The 25,861-nt window shown below is 39.2% G+C and overlaps 1 protein-coding gene across 5 annotated transcripts in view; it reads right to left on the bottom strand.

The window, feature by feature from the left end:
- Window positions 1–24,148, bottom strand: part of MCOLN2 (mucolipin TRP cation channel 2) — a 29,719-nt gene extending 5,571 nt beyond the window's left edge. Inside the window, exons 1-12 of one of the 5 annotated variants that reach the window (XM_007421388.4) lie at window positions 24,035–24,148; window positions 17,697–17,859; window positions 11,233–11,406; window positions 9,651–9,804; window positions 7,904–7,991; window positions 7,728–7,824; window positions 6,760–6,859; window positions 5,624–5,739; window positions 4,082–4,231; window positions 3,841–3,942; window positions 3,634–3,756; window positions 554–760 (exon numbers count right to left, since the gene is read on the bottom strand). In XM_007421388.4, coding sequence (XP_007421450.1) covers window positions 554–760; window positions 3,634–3,756; window positions 3,841–3,942; window positions 4,082–4,231; window positions 5,624–5,739; window positions 6,760–6,859; window positions 7,728–7,824; window positions 7,904–7,991; window positions 9,651–9,804; window positions 11,233–11,406; window positions 17,697–17,859; window positions 24,035–24,078 — 1,518 coding nt within the window. In that variant the 5' untranslated portion in view covers window positions 24,079–24,148. Of the gene's footprint in view, window positions 1–553; window positions 761–3,633; window positions 3,757–3,840; window positions 3,943–4,081; window positions 4,232–5,623; window positions 5,740–6,759; window positions 6,860–7,727; window positions 7,825–7,903; window positions 7,992–9,650; window positions 9,805–11,232; window positions 11,407–17,696; window positions 17,860–17,989; window positions 18,042–18,144; window positions 18,216–18,451; window positions 18,678–24,034 lie in introns of those variants that run through there. The other 4 variants (XM_025171517.2, XM_015889351.3, XM_025171531.2 and 1 more) reach the window with 4 other exon arrangements.
- Window positions 24,149–25,861: the final 1,713 nt, after the last annotated feature.

Raw genomic sequence — 25,861 nt, 5'->3', positions numbered from 1 at the left:
TTGTTCTTCCTGAGAGTTGTACTACAGCAGTGTTGTCCAAACTTGGCCACTTTAAGATGAGTGGAGTTAAACTCCCTGAATTCCCCAGCCAGCCAGGCTGGCTGGGGAATTCTGGGAGTTGAAGTCCACTCATCTTAAAGTGGCCAAGTTTGGACAACACTGTACTACAGCAATACAGTTCACTTTCTTACAGCTATATAAGGATGACTGTGATTGGGAAGGACCAATGTCTCCTGCTTTTCCCAGCCTCTTGTATTTTACCCACCTACCCACTCCAGAGAAGCTACTATAGATTTGGTAGCAAGTTCAAGATTGAAAAACAAGTATACCCTAGGAAAAAGTTTCCAGGTTTCAGGTATTTGATTAAAAGGCGCATACACACTATAAAAACAAAAACAAAAAACTTTAAAAAGCTACTGTATCCAATGAAATTCTATGAATTTTCAAGCTCATGCATTTTTTTTTTTGTCTGAATGTTTCTGTAAGTCAACTCCAGACCACCATCAAGAAGATTCCCATAGCTTGAAATAATACTTAATATAGTATATTTTACCTTTATGGTGTCATAGGCATCTGTAATGAGTGCAATAAAGAGGCTGAGTATCATATATATGAAGAGGCTGATGAAGGAATACAAGTATAATCGACTGAATAACCAGACTATGGTACTCTTCTGCTGAATCTGAGCAAACGTAGCAAACATGTCATCACCGTTGACTAAGGAAAAGAGACACTCTGCTACCGTGTTCATATCTTCAAACTAGAAGCAGAGAGCACAGAACACAACTGACATCAGAAACAGTTAACACAGCAATGTATTGTCGAAGGCTTTCACGGCCGGCATACGATGGCTGGTGTGGGTCTTCCGGGCTGTGTGGCCGTGGTCTTGAAGTTTTGTTTCCTAACGTTTTGCCAGCACCTGTGACCGGCATCTTCAGAGTGCAGGAGCACAGACAGGAGCAGTTCTCTCTCCTGTCTGTGCTCCTGCACTCTGAAGATGCCGGTCACAGGTGCTGGCGAAACGTTAGGAAACAAAACTTCAAGACCACGGCCACACAGCCCGGAAGACCCACACCAGCCAGTTAACACAGCACTTCAGAGCAGTTATAATCCAATTGCTTCTTCTTAAAAAAATAATAAACAGATTACAACTCATTATTAAAACCCAATGCTTTACTAAAATCTGGATTGAATAAAGGCATGGAAATATCTGCAGGAAAAAAGTATACCTTACAAAAAGTGGGTGCTAGGCTTCACCTCTGACAGAGCACGTCTTTTTCCAAATTGTCTAAATCTGCTACAGTGTACCACATAGGTTTTTTGCAAATTAAATGCAAATTATAATTCAAACAGCTGCTTTCCATACTAGGTCTCAATAAAGTATTAATACTATTTAGGTAACACAGACTTCACTGAAAGCACCATCAAGGATGGTCAACCTTTTGGTGGCCAGAGGCTGCATATGATATGGGGAAGAGACAGAAGTGTGGGGCAATGAAGTAAAATGGACAGGGTTGTCCTGCACACAGAGAACAGCATTTTCTACAGCGGTGCTTAAAAGTTTGTGAACCTTTTGAATTTTCAGTATTTTTGCATAAATATGACCTAAAATGTGATCTGTTCTTCACGCAAGTCCTAAAACTAGACAAAGAGAATCCAATTAAACAAATGAGTCAAAAACAGTATACTTGTTCATTTATTTATTGAAGAAAATGATCCAAAGCTACATATTTGTGTGTGGCAAAAGTATGTGAACCTCTAGGATTATCAGTTCATTTAAAGGAGAAATTAAGAGTCAGGTGTTTCAATCAATGGGATGAGAATCAGGTGTGAGTGTGGGAGGTCCCAGCTTATTTAAAGAACAGAACCCTGAGAATTCACTCTCAGTCTGATCTTCACAACACAGGTATGTGGAAGTGTGTCATGGCTCAAACAAAGGAGATTTCTGAGGACCTCCAGGCTGGAAAAGAGTTTGGGCTCCACCAGTCCAATGTCTGGCAGACAAATGGAGGCAATTTAACACCATTGTTAGCCTCCCCAGGAGTGGTTGACCAACCATGATCACACAAAGAGCAAGGCATGTAATATTTTGGGAGGTCTCAAAGAAACCAAGAGTAATGTCTAAGGAACTAAAACCCTCTGTTGCATTGGTGAATGTTAATGTTCATGAGAATACTGAAAAACAATAGTGTGCATGGCAGGGTTGCAAGGAGAAAGCCACTATTCTCCAAAAAAAACATTGTTGCCCACTGCCTGAAAGACCACATGGATAAGCCAGAAGGCTATTGGAAGAATGTTCTGTGGTTGGGTGAGACCAAAACAGAACTTTTTGGCTTGGATGAGAAGTGTTATGATTGGTGAAAGGCAAACCCAGCATTCCAGCATAAGAACCTTATCCCATCTGTGGAACATGGTGGTGGCAGTATCATGATTTGGGCCTGCTTTGTGCCTCTGGACAGCTTGCCATCAGTGATGGAACTATGAACTCTGAATTATACAATTCAAAACATATCTACAAAATATAGAATTGTGCAAATTCTATAGGAAAATATCAGAGTATCTGTGAACTGAAGCTCATGAGGAAAATGGGTCATGCAGCAAACCAACAATCCAAAACTCACAAGTCATACAGCCAAAAAATGGTTAAAGCAGAGGAAAGGAAATGTTTTGGAATGGCCAAGTTAAAGTCCTGATCTTAATCCTATAGAAATGTTGTGGAAGAACCTGTAGTGGGCAGTTCATGCGAGGAAGCCCGCCAACATCCCTGAACTGAAGCTGTTCTATAAGGAGAAATGAGCTAAAATTCCTCCAGGCTGATATGCAGGACTGATCAACAGTTATCAGAAACATTTACTTGCAGTTATAGCTGCCCAAATGGGGGCACACCACTTACACCAAAGAAGATTCATATATTTTTGCCACACACAAACATGTAGCTTTGGATTATTTTCCTCAATAAATAAATGAACAAGTATAATGTTTTTGACTCATTTGTTTATTGGGTTCTGTTTATCTAGTTTTAGGACCTATGTGGAGAACAAAACATTTTAAGTCACATTTATGCAGAAATATTGAAAATTCAAAAGGGTTCACAAACTTTTAAGCACCACTGTGTGTTTTCCTGGAGAAGGGCAGTCATTCTTCTCAAAAATGATATTAAGTCTATTTTAGGATTTACTCTGCCAATTTTTGGCAAGTTCAGTTAGGGTTTGTTCCAGAGCCTTGAACTGAAGAGAGAGCCACCTAAGATCTTTAATATTATTTTAGGAAAGAGGCCGCGTCCTTTTTAAACTAACTAGTATGATACAATGCTGCCCTCTAGCAAGAAACTTCTGCAAGAGAAATCACAACCAATAGATTTATTAACTTTCAAGTCAATCATGAACAAATTCAACAGTTGCATTTCATTTCTTCAGACTGGAGTACCACACATTCTCTTTCTTCAGATATAAAAGATTCCTTTAGCAATCAGAATCCAAGAGGAGATATTTTGAGTTTGGAGTATGAACAACTCAAGTGATATATAACACAGAGGATACCCATTTGCCTCTAAATGTGTGTTTGTGTGCAATAATCTTTTATAAGATCCCTTAATTCCTTATAAAAGTAATAAACTCCAGATCACCTACATACCTTTTCATGATATGGTCCTAGAACAATCCAGCCACAGAAAGTATAGCCAAGGTATATCATCCCAGCACAACAACAGAATCTGAGAACTTTGGGCAAAGATGCTCGCATTGTTAAAATGAGTACCTAGGAAATTAGGAGAATGGCCATCAGATACCACATGGGAAGAAAACACTACTCAATTGCTGACTCTTTGCTACTTGAGCTTACATTGTAGGTTTGGAAGTAGCCCAAATATCGAATGACTCCAACCCAAACAAACAGAGTAGATGTTCCAAGCAAAATGCTGCAAACATCATAGCTTGTAAGATTCTGAAAAAAGAAGAGAAAAGTTAACCACTAAAATGGGATCAAAGGTAGCTGATCCCTCTTCAGATCTCAAGCAATGTTTGAGAGATTAGGACTCTCTCAGCTACCAGAAGCCAGAAGTAACTGAAGCTTTAAGGCTTACCTTTGCTTTTATTTCCATCTTCATTATAGAGCCAATGATAGTCATCATGTCACTGATAATCACCAAAACATACCATCCATTTATGAACTCTAGGCGATCTGCGTTGCATACATGGCGTTTATACCTCTCCAGAAAAAAATTCACAAATCTCTGGTTTAAAGATTAAGATAAGAAGAAATAGGAAACTGTTTCAAAACAAGATTTACTAATTAACATCACATCACTGCTATGGTAATGCCACCATGTGATCATCACAGGCACTGCATTAAAGCATGTGTAAGATAAGGAACCTGTAGCTCAAAAGTTGCTGAACTACAATCCCAGTATCACTCAGCACTGATTATGCTTGCAGGGAACTATATTTCAGCAAAAATTTCCTCCATCTCTAGTGTATACAGACACTACAGAAGAGAGCTGTTGACTAACTTTGAAGATCTCCTTCTTTTTAAAATTCTGCTTATTTCTGCTGTGCAACTACCAACATTCAGTGTCTTGGTTGGAGAGAAATTTAGCTGTTTCATACCACTCATTTCTGTGTTCAACAATTTACATAGTTTGCCCCATTCATAATGCTAACATGAATTTTTAGCTATGATGTATTGAACCAGCCAGGTTCATAAATACCTCTGAACCATTAATGGGTGGATCTGCATATCACAGAAACAAAATAATCAAACCACCTTATAACTAGCACTATGTGTGAACTAAATAATCAAATAAATAACTTATTTATTCAATTTCCAGTTTTCTTAATCCACTGGAGTAGAATGGCAGAGTGTAGGGAGAAAGGAAGACCAATATTTAAAAGTCCCAAATAGTAATGTCATATTAACATGAAATTTCCTTAATTCTTGTGATTAATAAATAATAATAATAATAATAATAATTTATTGATTATCCATTAGGCCATATCAGAATATAAAATATAAAATACAAAACAGTAATAAGACCATATATTAGAAAATAGCATATAAGACATCAGTAAAAGAAAATGCAAATCATATTTCTGTGTCGCTCCTACAATTGACCCCACTCAGATTCACATATGCAGTTCTCAATTGTACTGTTTTGTTCAGATAAAGGGCTATATTATATGTAATTGTGGATTCTGACTGCACATGAAATATGTTGTTTTAATGTAAAGATCCAATAGGCCAGTTGTCTAATGTGCGGTCCAAAATACTGATCTGTCTCTTTTTTATACAGTTGACAATCAAATAATATATGTCCTCTATCTCTGGAGCTCCACCTTGTGATTAATTAAACAAATCGCATAAATGAAAACAATACGCCTGGATATAGTTGGAAGCTCTGATGATGAGCAATACTGCTTAAAGAATGGGATCAGCAGCTGTTCATTGCAAGAAAATTTAATATATGAATTTCCCATCTTCAAAAACATATCCCGCTATCACAGTTTCAGTCTTAAACACGACCACTGACTAAATTGCAAGTCAGATAAAGTAAGAACAATTCTTACTTTCTGGTATTTTGGAAAAATAAAATGCATGCATTTAAAAAATGAGACTGAGGCATACTTACTTTTTGTAATTTTAGAGCAAGAATAATAGATCGTGTGCAGAGAATCAGGGAAGCAAAACAACTCATAATGACAAACCCATCAAAAACCAAGATATACTGTGTGTTCTTCTGAACTACTAAAGGAGATACAAAAACAAATAACTTAAAGACTTAAAAGGCATAGACATCTCCAAGCCAGTCACCATAAATTAATTGGTGGTAATTTGGTGGTGGTGGTAAATTAACTTAAAGGGAAGTAAGTAACTTCCCTTTAAGCGGACCCTGAACTGAAGCATGGAGACAAATAACTCACAGATCTACAGTCCCTTCCAAAATGTAATTCTCTAGCCAGAGTACTTAAGACACTGTAGATGAAGAATGCTTGCACAATCATATAATTAATATCCAATTAGAAAGCTAGAAGCTTGACTTAACAACTTTTGTATGTAAAAGTATCATTATTCACCACGTTCTACATATATATAGGCAATCCCGATCTGCCTTTCCAGTTGCTTCACCACCTCATTACTTCTCATTTTTAGTAAAAGTGAAATGCAGAAATAGGATTACAGGTTGCTGAATTAGAGAACTCAGATTTTAACAACCTTTTATCCCCTATGTCTTTGTACTGAACCTTCAATTAAGTAGTAGACAACAGCTGCTGAACTGTTATATCACAATGCTATAACAAAATGTTAGATGACCTATAGTTAGTTGCCTCTTCTAAAGTGAAATATGGGGGAACAACAGTTGTAAAAACCAAAAATAATTCTCCATGTGTACATTTTCTGTGTTAAATGGCAATATTAGCTTAGCTTTTATGGTTTTGAGCATTTTTGTTCAGTATTTTATGACATCTTAATCTGAAAGTAAAATCTTGATGGTTATTTTAGACATGCATCTCTCATTGCTGAATTAAGAAAATAAATCCAAGGGAACTTCCCTTCTAGAATAATGACTTGAAAAGGTAAATACTGCTCCTCCAAGTAGCTACTGTTATGCAAGTGCCTATCTATTTGCTCAAGAAGTATGACCCACTCAAATTTTCTACCCTGTTGCCAATATTCAAGCAATCAGTGCCACAGTTTCTAGGCAAAATGGCATTATCCACAAAAAGGAGGCTTCTGTTTTCTTACTCAGGTATTCATGATACTTACAAGAGCCAGATATATTCCACTCTTTACATTCTTGAATGTCAGCATCAGTATCAAAATATATTTTCATTTTACCACTGTGAGCCATATTGTTAAAAGTGATCTGTCAAGAGAAAAAGGGTTTTTTAAAAACTCCCTTTACACACTACAATGGATGTGTACTTTAGATCATATAGAGCACCCTTTTTGTGTGTCTGTGTGCCTTTGAGTCATTGTTGACTCCTGGTAACTGTGTGGAGAAATCCCTGTGATTTTCCTGGCAAGATTTTTTTGGAAGTGGTTTGCCACTGCCTCCTTCCTAGGGCTGAGGGAGAGTGACTGGCCCAAGGTCACCCAGCTGGCTTTGTGCCTAAGGCAGGACTAGAACTCACAGTCTCCCAGTTTCTAGCCCAATGCCTTAAGCACTGCACACTGGCTCTGTACTAAGCATCCTATGTGGGTTAAAAAAAAAAAAAGCTATAAACCTCAAATCTATACACAAGTATCAAAGCAGTTAACTCTCCAGAAAGTAGCTTGACAATGTACTACTTTATGCATCTTTCTGCTATGACTGAAAGACAGCCACTACCTATTTTGTCTCAACCAGTTAATTTATTTCAGTTTTACCCTGAAGACTAAAATATCAGGCAGCTTCATTTTTTTTCAGTCCATAAAAGAACACAAACTTTGTACCTGCGTTGCAGAAAGGCACTAGAGAAATTGAACAACCCGAGAGCTGCTTAAAAAATAAACACTAATTTTCCCATTAAAAAAAATATTTGTAAAATATTACATACAGACCCATTATATACAAAAGATCCTTTGATTGGTAAACAAAGTATCTTCATAGATCAGTGTATTGTCCATTATAGTATATTAAGCTAATGTACAAGGTAATGCATAATATTAAACTAATGTGCAAGAGATGCCATCATAACAAAAAAAAGAGAAAAATATATTTTCCATGGATAAAATATAGAAAAAAATCTTACAGTATTTTCAAATTCGTAACAGTCAGGCAGTTCACGCGTATGAATAGTCTGCAGATCAATGCCTTTTAGTTTAAAAGAAATTTCAACCTGTATAAGCCTGGAAAAAGAGAAACCATTACAATTTTCTTTTTCTTTTTTTAAGGAAACAGAAACTGGCTCTAAAAAACTCATTTTACCTATAGAACTCAAGGTTGAAAAATGATGAATTCTTTAAGTCACTTATTTCCTTAGTAGCCAGATACTGAGGTTCAAAATTAATGCATTCTGGAAGAAGAAAGCAAAAGATATATTTAAATACCTCTAAATATATGACATGGGTTTGAGAAATCTAAAGATGCAATAACTGTAACAGAACATGGTTTCAAAGCAAGCACAGACTATGCAAAAATCATCATCATCACCATCTTCTTCTTTATACAAGAAGCTCAGTTCCAAGATATAGTTTTATATTCTGTAAATCCAGTTCAGTATATAAGCAATATATAAATAATAAAACCAAGAGAAGCAGATAGATGAATAAATAGGTTGAGTCATGCAGTTTATGTGAACTCTGCACAAATAAGCTATCTGGACACCCACTCCAAACCCTTCTTCCAATCAGCTCCTTTGGCTATACAGGTAGTCCCTGTTTAGCAACCACAATTGGGACTGGCAACTCAGTCATTAAGCAAAACAGTCACTAAATGAAACCGGGACTGTGCTTATGATCTTACTTCAGCTTTCCGTTGCTTTACAGACCTCCGAAAGTTGTAAATGCGAGGACTGATCGCAAAGTTACTTTTTCATCACCGTCGTAACTGCGAGCAGTCGCTAAACGAAGACTATCTGTACAGGTTGCCACAATCTACAAAGTACCCCAAAGCCTAAACACAGTCCATGTCAAAAGGTACAGGGTACCCTAGACAATCCCCCTACAGCTCAAACAGCTGAAATGTTCATGGGCTTCCTGTAAGCCTCCCGTTCTTGCTTCTGACTGCTATAGAAAATATAAGCTCCCATTTTATCCAAACCTGGAAACTAAGGTTATCAACCCTGGAACAAGGAAAGACCCCAAAACAAAAATAGGCAATACACATGCCCCAAGCAGGCTCCTATGCCCACAGCTGATCTGGCTAACTGCTAAATCACAGAGCTGCAATTTCCTACTGATTTCCAAAAGAAAGCAAACCAAAAATATATTATATCACCAACCTATCCCCACAAACCCCAACCACTGAAAAAAGTATAATATAAAAGTGTGTCCCCTGGCAGCCTAAAGATTTCCCATTTTTGTTTTTAAGCAAGCTTGAATTATGGTTAAATTTCCTGTCCAAAGACATGTATCAAACTAACCCATGGTTTACTGAAAAAGCCAGAGTCAGACTTTCAGATCAGCAACTATGGCTTTGAAAGTTAATTTCTGGCTTGTCACCCTACTTTTTTTTAAGATAGCCATGCCCTGTATCTCTAACGCTTGATTAAAGGCTTGGGTGAAAAGCAAAAATAATCCAGGAATAAATTATGAAATCACCACCAGGCCATTGGCTCACACATCACACCACGGGTGCAATCAGTGAGCCAAGAAAAAATTCTGATTTCAAGCAGCATATTAGTGTCCTAAAGCAAACATGACAGCACATCATGTCAAAATACCAACTATGTTATAACTCGTAATGTGTGAACCAAGTTTTGTGGCAGAAGCACATCCTGAGAGCAACGGTATTGCTTTGTTTACAGACAATGGGCCCTTGTGGGCCACCAAGGCAAAGAATTACATCCTTTTAACCTTCTGCCACACAAGAGAGAGGAGAACTTTAGTGCACATTATGGGCAAACCTACAATCTGGATGGGCTCAGTGATTAACTGCAACTTTCACCCCCAAATTCTGAAAAACATACAGACCTCAAATGGAGAGCTACAGCATACTTCCGATTCAAAAGTACCTGTTTCAGTAGTACTGTCTATGTGCAAAGTATCATTAGAAGAAAGCATTGTGCCTTTTCTATATTGCTGTTTACATATGTGTAAGCCAGCCAAGTCATCTTTATCTTGCTCATAACCAAGTGTGCCCAGTGATATATTCTTCAGTTGTTGGTACTAGATGCAAACAAAAACACTTGTTTAGGAAAACTACAACCCACACGCTAACAAAACCATGAATAAGTGTATACACACATGGCCCAAGAGCATTTTTTCAACTGTGAGCAGAGTCTGGTCTGAAAGAAGAAGAGATACTCTTTTCTGTAGCCTCAACTTGGATTGTAGGACATCCAGAAATACAGCTCTTGAAACAAGAAGCTTGAAATTAGCTTTGAAAAGATTTATTTTCAAAATAAAGTTGCAGATCCTATTAATAGAAAGTTATTGTATTAATTGCATTGTATTGTATTCATTCACAAACCCTCTTTTGCCCTAATACACATTTACTTAGAAGCAAATTTGTGCAGTTTAAAAGCTTCCTTTTGGGAAAGACTGTTTTGAAATATAATGAAAGTATGCCAAATTTTGAAATAATTCCTATTTCTCTTGACAAAATGGTTGTCAAATGGTTGGATTGTAGCTATGGCCTTAGCAAGTGTGGCCAGTAACCAGAGTGTTCTTTGGACTAGCACATGAACTTAAAACTTTCACTTCTAAAAAAATAGTTGTTGGGTTAAATTATCAGGAAATATCTACAGCATAATCCCAAAGATGTATTTATGAGATTTCTGTACTGAATCTCAGTTTCAGGTTGGAATTCAGTAGAAAAACATTGGTTGCACTTGCTGATGACCCAGGTGGACCCAGGATGGGGGTGATGTGTCCATCCTTGTGTTCCTTGATCTGTCACTGCTTTTGATTCCATTGATCATGGTATCCTTCTGGACCGGCTGCAGGGTTTGGGAATGGGGGGCACTGTGTTACAGTGGGGGATGTCTCCTTTCTTAGCAGCTGGTTCCAATAGGTGTTGATGGGGAGAGAGTTCACACTCTCAGCCCATAATTTGTGGCCCGATGCTCTCTCTCCTCCTGTTTAACATCTGTATAACACTGTTGAGGGAGGTCATCCTTTGGTTTGGGATCTAGTATCTTCAATATGAGGATGACACCCAGTTGTATATCTCAACCCCAGGCTAGCCAAGTGATGCTGTCAAATCCCCTGTTCTTGGATCGTGAGGACCTTCAGACGGTCACTCATGCGCTAGTTCATCTCATGGTTGTATTATTGCAAATGCAATCTACATGGGGCTGCCCTTGAAGATCACTTGGAAGCTATGGCTGGTCCAGAATGCATCTCTGGACGCTTCATGTTTTCTCTTTATTGTTTTTCTGTTTTTTTTTTTTTTTTTAATTGTAAGCCCTCCAGAGTCTTGTAAGAGTCTCCAGAGTTGGGTACCCTTTAAATCAAATAAATAAATAAATCCCACACTCTCAGCTCTCACATACAGTTGCCCACTGAATTGGCCACATTAGCGTTTCCATTTCTAGTCAGACATTTGTGTATGTTTTTCACTCATGTATTCAGATACCATGGATAGACACTTACCTGACTAATTGCAAAAAAGATGCTATCATAGACATCTTGTTGTGTGTACACGCTGCAACTGTAGTCATCTTCATCTACCCCAGAGTAGTTTTTCAGAAATAGGTGCTTAAAAGCCATAGTATTCTCCTCTTTAAAAGAAACCACCAACTGGTTACTCAAACCGAAAAGGATGAGCTTTAAGAGGAGAAAACAGTGTAAGAGGTAAATTGTTTCATATAACACATGCTAAATCAGGCAACAGGTACTTTTCAACATCAGCACCTTAGCTTACTAAATCATGGTTTAATATGGGAAGGCAATGCATGAGGCCCCAGCATTTTATTTGTAGTTTCCAAACCCCTCTCTAGAATGGGCTAAGCTGAACATTTTGGCCCCTTTTTTGTTGAGGGAGAAGTTAAGCCTTGCAGAGGTCACAGGTATCCACAGCCCTTCTTCAAAATCTAAATGTTTAAGTGGCAAACCTCCCAATTTTTAAGGGTGCCTTAAGCCATTCTGCCTTTAAGCCCCACCTCCAAAGTCCATCCAAAAAAATGTGAACATTCAGTTTTGCAGCATCACATTACTGGCTACACCACCATGGATTCCCCTAAGTGGGGCAGAAGGACAAAATGTCCCCCCAACCAAGAAGTTTGCCAACACCAAATTTAGTAGATGTAAAGATGCACGCTCCTCCTCCATTGTTTCAGTCCTCATCTGCTTATATGTGACTTGTTCCCAATTTATTATTCTGGTTAGGGAAATAATTGTAAACCAGGTTTTAAAATGGAATTTAATAAAGAGCCATAGTTATTTAAAAATAAAATACTTCAAAAACTTCCAGTGTACTCAATCATTGGTCATACTAGTGGGCTATAAAGAGGACTTTAAAATACATCTTTTCTGACTGGCCCTTAGCAATGTTGTGTATTTAAAAACAAAGTGAAATTCAACAATATCTGATGGATCAGATTGCCTTTCCCCCTTTAAACAAGGAGTCACATTTTTGTTAAGCTTTTAGATGACTAAAGGTAATAAAATCACTTATTAGGACATGGCAAGGAAGTCTGTATTTTTGTTTTTGGGCTAGTGAGTGTTTTGATTTTGATTTTGTCTTTGTAAGTCTATTCAACTATTGTGTATTTTGATTTTTTTTTTGTTTACTTCTATAAATGGACAGAAAATTACTCCTTCATTTATGGGCCATTTGCTGTTGAGTTTCTGAGCCATGATTTCTGTGGGCTACAAAAAAAGGGGGTGGGGGTGGGGATGATGGGTTGTGGAACGTGAATTAACACTTTCTGCTTTTAATAGGCCAAGACTGAAACACCAGAGTCAGTGTATGGGGAGAAGTGGGTTGAAATATGTAGGAGCCTGACACTCATTTTCAACTATTTTAATATTCAAACAGCATTCTTTTAAAAATTAAAAAATTTTTAAGAGAATAAAAACAATACAAATTTTGAAATAAAAGTAAAGAAAAGTAATAAGTGGAAAAAAGTGCAAAGAAAGAAATAGAGAAGAAAAAGAAAGAAAAGAAAAAGTTATAAAGAAGTGGCTTCCAATATTCTTACAGCAGTTACAAGTACCTTTATATTATACCCTCTCTCTCTAAAGTTACAACATAATTTCTTTCTTTACATAGTCTACCCTTTCCAGTCATCAAACCCATAAATCACAAGTTCATTTTTTTCTTTTTTTCAGCAAAAAGTCCATAAAGGGTTTCCAGTCACTAATGAATGTAGTTATTGTCCTTTCTTTAATCAGACAAGTCAGTTTTGCCATCTCTGCTAATTCTGTCATCTTCACCAACCATTTGTCTATTGTGGGTATTTCCGAGTCTTTCTATTTTTGTGCATATAATAATCTCGCAGCAGTTATCATTTATAAAAACAATCTTCCATAATTCTAATTGTCTATCTAAGGCATTAATTCCAACAATCATTTCTCAAAGGTTCTGTGTAGACAAGGAACCAGTCAGGAACCAGCTTTCTTGGACTCCTGTGACATGGACCAATCAGAGATCAACTTGCCGGGTTCAAATACAACAGCCCAGTCAGTCCCTGTTCAGTTGTCTGGGAGCCGCTGAGAAGTATCTTACAAAGCAGCTCACTTTGCCTGTGAAGATACCAGCCACAACTTGCAGTGAAACATTAGGACACCAGAAAACTAGATCACAGACATTCATCCTGAAAGCTCATCACTGTTTGATTTCTCAAACTGTGGTATCCCACCCCATATCTCATCTCCAAGCATTTTTTTAAATTAACCACTGTATGAAAAAAAATTATAACAAATATTTTCTTTATATTTGAACCCTGATTTATGAGGAACTACATTCACCTAACTACAAAAAAACCTTTACAGTTCACCTTCTCATTTATCTTTACCATCCAAGTCCAACTAAATCATCATGTGGATGTAGAAAGCAGCCATCCAAGCTTGATACCCACCAAGAATATTGGACGGCCACTTACTGAATTCAGAGCCAAAAGGGCTAAAAACTATGCTGGCTAGCAACTGTAGAAATGGCAGTTCCAAAACATATAGAGGGCACCAGGTTGGGGAAGGCTGTTTTAAAACAATCATTACCAAATCAGATCCTTGGTATTTCTAGCTTTACACTATTTATATTGACACCCAGCAGCTCTCTAAGATGTTGGAAGAAAGCCTTTCTGAGTAGGGCTACCAAAGATCCTTTTCACATACCTTATCTTGGAATCAACTTGCAAAGCACAGGTAGTATACTACTGAGCAAAGGCACCCATTTAATCTTAATTCCCTAAATAAACTGAAGGACATTCAGTTTACATTATATGGAAGAGGCATTTCTTTTTCTCTTCTTCAGATTCCTTCCAAGTTTTCATAAATGAAAGCAAATTGTCGAGCAGCATCTGTCTTCATATTCAAGGAATATGAGGAATAAACATTTAGATTAGCAGGAAGACAGTATAGGTGTTGTCCAGTACAGAACAACAAACACCTGCCTTTATACAATTTAACCTAAAAACTAAATGAGTTCCCATTGTGACTGTGCACGTTTATAGTAATACCTCCAGCATCTCCAATATTATTTGCAAAGTGTAAAGATGTAAACTGAATGTCTAATGGAGAAGAAATCTCTCTCTGTTATGTTCTTCCTCAGGTAAGCCTAATACATTTTACTTCTTTATATCTGCCCAGTCTCAAAAACCCATTGATAGTTCATGGATTAAAAAAAAACAAGATATGAAGCAGTAACCTGGGCCACTGTAATCAAATGTACTGTTAAAGGCAAAATTTTGAATTTACAATTCCAACCTTGCTCCTTTTTTTTGTCAATAGGAGTGGCTGACACGTGAGCTGAGAACTCTGGCCTGTCCTCCTCCATAGTACCCAGAGCTGGAAGCTATAGTGTGTCCTTTGCTTAAGATTCTGGCTGTTAGAATGGGGACAAGCTGCAGTTCTAGATTCATATGTCACGCTAAGCAGGAGATTTCTCCATTAAAACCAAGGCACCCTGAATTTGCACATCATACTAAGCCACAACTCTTTGAACCATGGTCTACTGAATAAGTCTCAATCAGCTGGATTTACACATAGTGGAAAACTAAAAACTATGTTCAAACTATAATGATCACCTTATATAACATGCAATACTAAAACCAAATAAACTAGAATGGTTTAGATTATGAATTCAGAAAGAAAATGTCAATAACAAGAACAACTTTTTGAAAGTGAAGATAATTGCTGGGGGAAAAAGATACTAAGAATGATAAGAATTCCAAATTAAGAAATAACAAATAAGGTCCATCCTTCATATTTAATATGAAGTTTTCTGCAGCTGAGCATGGAAGCAAAAAAACCCAAACACTAAATAACTACAATATATACATCTCAGTATGATACTAAATGTACTAGAAAGCTGTTTAGGTATAAGAATAAAATGTGATCATAATCCATTCTTATATGGACTGTTATTTAACCATTTGCTCTGAAATGGACACCTACATTCACATGTATATTTTATTTATTTCATTTATATACCATATCATGTATTATTCAGTGAATCCCGTTATTTACTGGGAACTTAAATCTAGATCCTCAGCAGCACACTGATTCACTTTTTTTTTTTTTTTTGCACAAGCTTCTAAATGATGGAAAATATAAGAATCAACCAAGGAAGAAAGAGATATGAGCCTGCCTCTTAAAAAAAAAATTTTTTTTGCAACATTCACAACTATTTTCTATGGCTGAAGCTATGGTGGCTCAGATGTGAATAACAGTGCCCAGAGCTTCTCCAAAAGCAGTTTAGCCTTCCTCTCTGTTTGTAGCCAATTCATACATTATCCAGGTAGATTCTTCTACACCTACCTTAGCCATATTCAGTGCTAGTTCTTCCCCAGGTTTGGTCACTTCTAGGAGAAACAAGCACAAAGCGGAAAGTAGAGCCCTGGGAAGGAGCAAGCTGTTAGATGGTCCCAGGACAGAGGCCAAAGGGGTCTGGACTGGAATCAGAATTATGTGCCTAGCAAAAGCCACGTCCAAACAGAATCTTGCATAATGCAAGCCTAGGATCTAATCTGTAAACTAGAAGTTTTATTTTAAACGATGGGGGAAAGACAAGGCGAATTAAGTTACACAATGACACTGGTTTATTTTATTTTAATGATATGCCATATTGTAACAACTTTATTAGGCAAATGAACAATATACCTCAACAAATAACCTCTATTCACCTTCACCCTCCACATTAAAGGTTTCATGGCAGTAATTTCCCAAGATGTCAGTCAGTCTGCCCCAGCCTTGCTGTTCAAAGCTCTTTCTCCAGAAATCCAACTGAGAAGAAGATGCAGGACATTAAATGAACTCTACTAGATTAGGCCAAACATTTATCCAGCCACTTTCCACATTGGCCAAGTCAGATATTAACAAACCTATAAACAAGTAAGAAATCTATTTGAAAAATAACCATTGTCACTTTTGTTTCTTAGTTCACTTAGATCACCGAACTAAGGTGTCTTTTGCATAATTCTCTTCTTTCATGGATACCTACAGGGTAACATCTCACATTTTCCCCTAAGAAACAAGTAATTCAGATATATGGTGGCTTGTAATGGACCACTCAGTGAGCTTCACGCATGGGAAAATACTGAATACAGCACCCTTTGGTACCCTCCTGACATACTGAACTGCAACCCCCATCTACCACCACCATTGGCTAAATCTTCTTATCTAACATTTTATGTTCTATAGGCACTACTATATATCACACACGTTGTGAGAAGCATAGACAGCTGGAGACTTTAGCTTCTTCATTATAAACCAAGTAGTCTAGTTCCCATAAGGATTTTAAGACAGCAGCATCTGTTATAAAAAGCATAATTTTCAGGCATTAACTCTGAATAGCTAAAACAGGAATATGGAACTGCATGGCCTACAGACCAAATTCAGGACACTGTTTGTCCTTGAGCTTAGTCAATGAGCTGCTTCTTTAAAGAAGGCACACTGGTCATTGTGACCTGAAAGGTACTTAAGCCACATTCGGACAGCACAGCCCAACATTGCACACTTCCTTTCTCCCATGACATCAAGGGATGAAAGACTGACTGACTGACTGACTGACTGACTGACTGACTGACTGACTGACTGACGGATTGGCCACCTTTGGCCTTTGATTGCTATGCCAGGGCTACCATCTAATTGAGTTACAACAGAAAACAAAATATGATCTGACTTCATTTACATTAAGTGATGTTCCATGTAATTAATATAATTACTCTTCAGACATGGACATTTATTTAATATTGTAATCCTCTGTCACAATAAAAACTACAATTTTGTAACAACTATTCAAGGTCAATGGGGAACTGCACACACAGCTTTTAAGAGCCCGCACTGGCCCTCGGTGCCTCTGCTTTATACCAGAAGAGAAGGCTTTACACTGAAAAGGGAAAAGAGGGGAACAGAAAGTTGAGATGCCTTTGAAAGCATGTGGCAATGAAACGGTTGCATATTATTCAAGGTCTTTCAAGATGGGACACTACTCAGGTTCTCCCGTATGACAGAGAGAGAAAAGGCGGGAGAGAGAGTGAAAGAGGAGAAGAGAGCCTCTGAGTTCGGGTTAGACTATGTATTCCATGTTTTCATAAGTGCCGGAAGGTCCACTGAAGTACAAAAACATAACCACACAATAACTAGTCAGCCTTCCTATTAGTTTTTTCTAATGGCCCTTGATTGAAAAAATAATTTCCTCCACCTGAATTAATGGTTAATCCTGTAATTCTTGTGACGCAAGTTAAAGTAACACATACACACAAAACAGGTCAGGTGGTCCAAGGCTTCACAGCAGGATAATTTATTTTTCTACCCACAATTGACCCCTCTGTTGATATTTAAACTGAATAAGACTAGAAAGACCAAATGCACTAGGAATCGATTCACTTGCCAATTCACATATGTGAAACACCAGTATATAATATTAACACGAGCATCTTTTAAAATGTTACCTGCGTAGTAACCATAACTATCTTCAGAATCTGAAGCCCCAGTTTCCATGGTATCTGATGTCTAGCTCTGTATTTTTCACACGGATTCATAAAGTAGAACTTTAAATCCTCCTTTAGTGAGTCTTCTTCCTTGAAATCTGAATCTGGTTGAGCCATCATACTCCTGCCATAAAAAAATAAAAATAAAAGGTTGATCATTTTAAAAGCAACCAAATACATTTTGCACACATACATCCTGCTTTCATTTCGAAAGTTAACAAATGAAACTATCAGATTAAAAGAAGGGAAATTACCCTTTCTGTTTGGGAACAAAAGGAAGGTTTCTTGAATCGCCCAAGAGTAGCCTGTTGAACATGGCATTTTAAACAGCTTGGTTCCTGAAAGCACTAGCAAACATTAATATGAAATAAACAAAATTGACCCAAGGTAAGTAAGAGTATTCAGTCACCTGGATCTGTTTGAAAAAGACTGTCTAGTTCTTAAGGGATTTTCATGGTTCTTTGCTGTAACTTCGATCCAATTTACACATTACATACCAGGAAGTTGGCCTATTGCCCCCCCCCCTTTAAAACTCTCTCACACACAGGATCTGTAGGATCCAAAGTCCCATTTTTCTGAGCCAAGCATTTGGGGATTAGTAGCAGGAAAACTAATTCCTTTTTCCCCCTCCTCTTCCTTCACTGAAAACTGCATAATATTCTTATTCCAGAAGAAAGTTCATCAAAGAAAGGGGGTGTTAGGATTATCATACTTACAATTCTGTAACAGGTAACCCGGCCCCAAGGCGCTGGTAAGGAGGATTCTCATGGTAATCCCCCAGCATGTCATTGGATCCCCGCATTGGATCTTACCAAGAGAAACTAGCTGACACAATAATCTGTTTCCTTTAACCTTTTTGCTATATTTGGCCTAGTAACGCTGCACAAACAGTAGGGCTGTAAAACATGCCTCGGTTGAAGGATTGAAACCAAAGGTCTCTGTGGTTGTGTATTAGCCGCCTATCTCCTGACTAAAATTATTACACTGTGACACCCACTATACTCTTCCAGGAAGCCCAAAACAAATACTTAATTCTGCCTGATGCCTCGGATCTCAAATCCCTCAAATGCACCTTGCAGAAACTACATGACCTGCATGCTCAACTGAACTGGAGTTAAAGAACATGGACAGGGTCCAAACAGGGTGCACAGGCCACAAGCTAGCTACATAATTGCAGGCAAAATGTAAAACTGTTCTGAAACTTGGCCCTTGGATTTATAGGCTGTACACAACATCACAAATATAACGTTTTACATTATGTGTTGGGTTTGGATTTGGCTTCATGTATTGCACAAACTAGCCACGGCAGCTTGAAAACCAGAGTTTATATTACGAGAGACAACCTCTTTGCTACAGGGCCAAGTTCACAGCCTTTAAGAGATGGAACTGTCCAAACCATGTTTGAGGATGTTGATGGGCTTCAGGCAAAATAGATATGTTAAGTCTATCAGAGATGGAACAGAGATATTTAGTGTTTTTTTTAAATAGAAAAACACAAAAAACCAACTGATTTACAGTTGAACTTTGGCAGAAAATCTTGAGAAACTCTGCAGGCCATAAAAATTGGGCAGAGTCTGAACGCACTGGTGATCTCTTGTTTGTGGCTGAGCATATCTGTGAGCCCAGCCAACTGTGGCTTAGTCAACAAACCTTGGTTAAATAATCCATGTTGAGCATGACCTGAGAAGCCAGCCAGTGAATTACTATGTATTTCTTATTTGGCAAATCGAAATAAGAAACTGCTTCAGAAACCTTCTACTCAAAACCATTCAGCATTGTGAACAGATCTGAGTTTACCCTTTGATAGTTATGATACAGATTTACAGTATCACAGCTGCAGTGGCTTGGCTAGTGCGAGATTCCTGTAGCATTTATTTATTTAAATAACATATATAGCTGCCTACCTCACAGCAGAGACTCTGAGTGGCACACAGAAGATTAAAGCTTTAAAAAGAGGAACATAGTATTCAAAATACATGGCATATATCCAGGCTCTAAAAACATTTCATTTTTAATCAATAAAAACCAAAACAAACAAATCCACCATCCGGACTGGTTTAACCTCCCAGCCCAAATATCTAAGGCAGTGTTTCTCAACCTTAGCAACTTTAAGCTGTATGGACTTCAATTTCCATTGCTGGCTGGGGAATTCTGGAAGTTGAAGTCCATACAGCTTAAAGTTGCTAAGGTTGAGAAACACTGGTCTAAGGTAACATCCGGGTCTCTCAAGCCTTATGAAGAACCAGGAGGGTCAGGACCATCTGGATCTCTGGGGGGATATTGTTCCATAGGGCAGGCATTGCAACAGAGAACTGACCCTTAGGTCCCACAAGATGACATTTCCTAATAGAAGGGATCTAGAGCATGCCAACCCAGTTGGTTCTGGTGTGGCAAGCCTATTTCTGTGACATTTCTGGCCTCCTTCCAACACATTGACTTGTGCAAATGCTAACTTTATTTAGAATACTTCATAGATGCATACACAACACACTCCTCCCTTTAGGGTTAAGCAGCGTTATGCAGATCACAGAAAAGGAGTAGGAAGTATTAACCCAGGAAATTAAAAGCATGTGATCAGAAAAAGAAAGTGAAAAACTATGCTTCATTTACTGTACTTCTCTACACCTGTGTTTGCCAACCATCCTTGCTTCTGCTGTATCCATACATCACTCCACTGATTGTCCTTTGTTCCTTAACCTTCTCACCCCTCTCTTTTTCAGGATCTCATCAACTTTATCCAAACACCACTTTCTCAGCCTTTCCTTCCTCTCAACCCACTTATTCTTCCTTCATATATTTGATTTGCAATCCACTCCTCATTTATTCTACCTGATCAAATGTAGAGAAATATAACCTTGGTGAAAATATGCAGGTGCTATTAAGGGAGCATAAAAGAGAGCCAGTTCGGTTTAGTACTTAAGACTCTAGGCTAGAAGGCAAGACACCATGAGTACTAGGCCCGCCTTAGGCATGAAAGCCGGCTGGGTGACTTTGGGCCAGTCACTCTCTCTCAGCCCCCATCGTCAGACTCGGGCGACAAGCTGGTTGGTCAATTCCTGTCACAACCAATGGATCAACATTTGGGAAAAATGCTAGGATGAAAAAAAAAATTAAGGGAAAATAAAAGGTAACTCAGTCCTGGAAGGTGCAAGAAGGAAACTCCAAATAACCTCACCTTGATTCTGTTTGATCTAAGAGGTAGCCAAGGGCAACACTGGCAGGTTTTTTAAAGATTCTGTTGTTATACCCTCCAACAACAATCCTTGCAATGTCAGTTTCCTGACCTGGCCTACCCTGAAGGGTTGACATCAAACTACCTCAACATACCTTCCTACTGGCCACTCACTTTCATATTCAACTTGCATTCATTCAACACTCATTCTTTACCCTAGTTCTTCTTGTTTTACTATACAGCTTTTTGATATACCCTATTCTCAATGAATTCAACTTACTTTCATGTTTCTCCTGACATATCCAACTCTCACTTCTACTTAACAAAATGGACAGAAGCACACTATTATGCATACTTATTTTCTCTTCTGACAAACATTCATTCTTCACAACACATACCACCCACTATCTAACAGCATTTGCACGCCTTAAAACTTCTCCACTGATTGTCCCATTCTTAGTAAACACTTTACCAAAGTACATAAATTCATCCACTTGTTCAATTTTTTACCATGTATTCATAACCTACATCTGTTCACTCCATTTTTCTTGTCAAACACAGCTACTCTGAATTTTGATACATTAATGTGCATCCTGTTGCATCATACAATCTAACATTTGCTGCAAAACATTTGGGCTCTCAGCCAAAATATGGCATAATCTGCATACAAAAATACACACACATTCATGTTGCCAACCAAACACTTTTAACATGAGAAGCATTCCTTACTAAACAATCAGGGGGATATGACACATCTTTGTCTTATTCCCTTTTCAATGTTGAAGAATTTGCTAATCTTTCCATTTATTATCATACATGCTTTACTTCCATCATGTACTGTTCTTCTGCACTCCGCAACCAACCTCTGCCTCAACAGATAGTCCTCATCTAATGACCACTTGTTCAGTGACCATTTGAAGTTACGATAGTGCTGAATGAGGGAACTTATGACCGGTCCTCAAAGTTGCAGCCATCACAGTATCCCCGCAGTCACATGATTGCAATTTGGATATTTGGCAACCGGTACGCTATTATGACAGTCACAGCATCCTGCAATCACGTGATCACTATTCATGACCTTCAGCTCCAGCTTCCAACAAGCAAAGTCAACGGAGAAGCCAGCAGGAGGTCACAACTCATGGTCATGGGACATCTCAACAACCACATGTGATTTGCTTTATGACCACTACCCAAACTGCTGTTTTAGGTTGGTGTGGTCACATGATTTTCTGCCTTATAATCATGTAAGTTAGTGACAGAGTTGGCAGTCCCAATTACTGTCATTAAGTGAGGATTACCTGTACTTGCTCAAAACATTCCATAATTTATTTTTTAATACACTTTCTCTAAGTCAACACAGTACAATAAAAAATTTTTTTCTCACATTCATTTTCTCAGTGATTGCTAACTCTAGTCTGGAATATTTCAATTTTCATGTTATAAAAAGTCACATAAATGCTCTACTGAAAACAAAGTGACCGCACTTGTCTCCTCTTTGCCTTAACTTCTCCCTTGGATCTGGCCAGATAAGCTGAATGGCATCAGCCTATCCAGAGAAATTTGAATTATTTTTCTGAAAATCTCTTGAGCAAGCAGTTCCACTTTCCTCTATGTACATACTGTAAACAGAATCTGGTACTGACTGCTTTCTCTTTTCTAACAATAGTGAGAGATAAACTTTAGCGCTTATCTGATATATAAAGCAGAGTGACGTGGTTGCCTCTGGCCAGCTGGAAGCAGCAACAGTGTTGAAGCTTTGTGTGCTACACAGCTACTCTCAGGTGTAGTGGAAAAAGAGCTCCAGTGGTTTCAACTGCTTAGATGCCTGGTATTTCAGGGTTAGGGTTAGCCTGCTCCCCCCACTTCCTTTCCTATTCTTTCATGATAGTTTTAACCTGAGCAAAGGTGAGTTTCCTAGTAAAAAATGTTCCACTGTAGTTATGTTACCCTATATCCCAAATGGAAAAAGCAAACTCATCATTCACATTTAAGAAAATGAATTACTTTAGATTGCAAGCCCTAGTGAACCAAATAGGACTTACTTCTGAATAAGCGTACCTTGAACAGCACCGTAACCTAGATATACAGTAATTTGATTCTAAGACGTATCACCATGTTGTTTGCATGGCTTCTCTTTGGACTAGGACATGGGACTGATTCTTCATATCATCACAGCAAGCAGAGATAACAAACGTTTACTTGCTTTGAGAAAACAAAAGGAACTTTTAAGGCCTACACTCCAGAACACTGTTTAGCCAGATGTAATCCCTACTGCAGAGGATCAGAACCCCACTGAAATCGCTGGGCATTACTCCTGAGTTGAAAACTTCAAAGTAGCTTACTTCACTTTTTTTTAAATTTTAAACCACTTAGGAGCCACTTATCAAGGGAACTCACAGCAAGACTCCATTGTTGAAGATCGGCTTAAAGATTGCAAAGCAACCCTTCTCCCCTGCTGAGAAATACCACAAATCTATGCCTGGGTTTGGGATTTAGACAGGAAATCTAAAGCGGCAATCTGCCATTTTTCAGAACAACTGCTGAAAGTACCAGGCCACGGCTGTTGTTGGCCCTTTGGTTCTGTTTCTTAATGGATCAAAACTGCTACGTTAAATTTTGATAGAGGTGTGTTCCCCGGGTGCAGCTCACTGTACAGCCCTCTCCTGAAAAAGCAAGTTTTCTACAGGTCAGCAGTGGGGTTTGCGTTCTGGTAAATGGGTACAAGAGCCTTGTTGAAAGTGAAATTGGAGAGAGGTGGGCTTTCTTTTTAGATTTTTTTTTATCCCACCTTTATTTTTTTGTTAGATTTTTTCATCCCACCTTTCTGATTTTTATAAATAACTCAAGGCAGTGAGCATACCTAATACTCCTTCCTCCTCCTATTTTCCCCGCAACAACCACCACCTTGTGAGGTGAGTTGGGCTGAGAGGGAGAGCGACTGGCCCAAAGTCACCCAGCCGGCTTTCGTGCCTGAGGTGGGACTAGAACTCGCCGTCTCCTGTTTCTAGCCTGGAGCCTTCACCACCAGACCAAACTGGCTCTTATCTGAGAGCATCAGAGTTGCATCTGGTCAGCTTCCAAGAAGCGTCCGCTGCTCCCTTCTTTTTTAAAGCTTGCACCCACTCACCGAGTCACCAGAGGATTTCCCTTGCCCCGGGACAGCAGGACCATGCTGCAGGGAGGCCGGGGTCGGCCTCTCGCTCCAGCCGCCTCTACATACGCCAAAAGGGGCGCGGGACACATGAAGAGGAAGAGGCGAAAGGAAGCGGAGCCGAGGCTGCACCGGCGCTGCCGTCACGTGGAAGTTGAGCGGACACGCTCCAGCAGCCGGCTCAGCGGAAACCTGCCACAGCCCCCGCGGTTCTTCTCGGTTGGGCTCCTCGAGCAAAGGGGAAATTACAGATGCTTAATTACACTGCCCGCCCGCGGTGCTGCTGCTGCAATCTTTCCAAAGGCAGCGAGGTTTGTATACTACACCGTGCGCTTTTAAGGGGACAAAGCCATACCTGCGCTGGGCAGTTGCGATCAAAAAGAAGGCGCGAGAAAGGCTTTAGGACTTATGTCACCTCTTTCCCCCGCCTCGGCGTGGGTTCAACTGTCACTCCTGGGGCACGCCGCGAAGGTACTTTCGCAGCGCTTCCTGCGGCGCTGTAGGGTGAATAGTGGCCCGCTGGCAGGGGCTCCTGCTTCCTCCGCCGCTGAAGATCCACCCCCTTTCTAGAAAACCTGGTCCTTTGGTCCGATCCCCCCCGCTTCCATCCCCATCGAGCGGAGCGAGGATTTTTTCCCCTTGCTGTAACATCAGACTAGACCGAAACGCAAAAAGAGAAGGGGAATGGAACTTTGTTAGGGTCGCTGTTTTTTGCGCTGTGCTATTGGCCAGCCGGGAAGTGGCGCGGGGGGGGGGGCGCTGACCAATAAGAGGCTCCTGGAAGGGCAAGATTGGGGTGGGGGGGAGGCGTCTTTTACCAGAAAAAAGCGCTTGTGGAGTTTTCTACTTCAGGTGACACAATACCTTGACTAGTTGACCTCGCATTGGTGGAGTGTCAGTTGCTCCTCCCTCTTAGACAATAAAATGATTTTGGGTGGCCCTGAACGCAGATAAGATACCAGGCCTTGAATGCAGAGTAGCAGCCAATCTTATAAATGTTCAGAAAAGAGAGATTTCGAACTCAAGCAAATAGGTACATATATTGTGTGGCATAAGATTCCTTAACCCAGGGTCCTCCTGATTTGTTAGATTACATATAGGTCCAAAACATCTGGAAGGCAGCAGTTTGGGCAATGCTGTGCTCAATTGTGACTGAACAACCATATTAATCTTGGGGATCTATTTGGCACTAAATTGAGGAGATGCACACGTGGTGCACACACCTATTCCCCTGTCCTCTCTCACAGGCTTCTCACAGCTATTCAGCTCAGGATATTTCTTACCTTCCAGTATTACATGCAGCAAAACAATTCTGCCCCGACGTCTAGGCCTACCATATCTGGGCTGCAGAAACCCCAGAGGACCACTAGATGGCAGCAAAGAGGCCTTTTTAGTATCTTGCAGCCCAGAGTTTGTGGGCCTACCAAGTCCATTTATTGAATGATCAGGTGAACATTAAGGAAGAGTGGTTGGGGCCTTTATGGCTGACTCTTTGTTTAACACTTTAAAGAGACCATGGTTTGGCATGAGTTGGTTGTTTTATTTTTTGTCTGTAAAACAAAGGCAGCAATGCTAAGACTACTGAACCACATTTGGCTGCAGATCTCTAGATGGCCACTAGATGGCAGCAAACAGATACAGAAAACTCCCACCGTCTAGATTTTTGCAGCCCAGTTTGGCTAACCTTTAACAAAGTAAGGGTGGGCTGGGGATTATTTTGCTCCCCATAAAAGGACTGCTCTTTGACTCATTCAGAGTTCTTGGTAGCTGCACTGAGAACAATAGCAGCTGATTGTGAAACTG

Source organism: Python bivittatus, unplaced genomic scaffold (assembly GCF_059951505.1).
Source record: "Python bivittatus isolate LINGU-HERP-01145 unplaced genomic scaffold, Pbiv_v1 ctg000700_np1212, whole genome shotgun sequence".
In the NCBI taxonomy this organism is placed as follows: Eukaryota; Metazoa; Chordata; class Lepidosauria; order Squamata; family Pythonidae; genus Python; species Python bivittatus.
The sequence above is the reverse complement of the archived record's forward strand: the minus strand, read 5'-3'. Positions and strand labels throughout refer to the sequence as shown.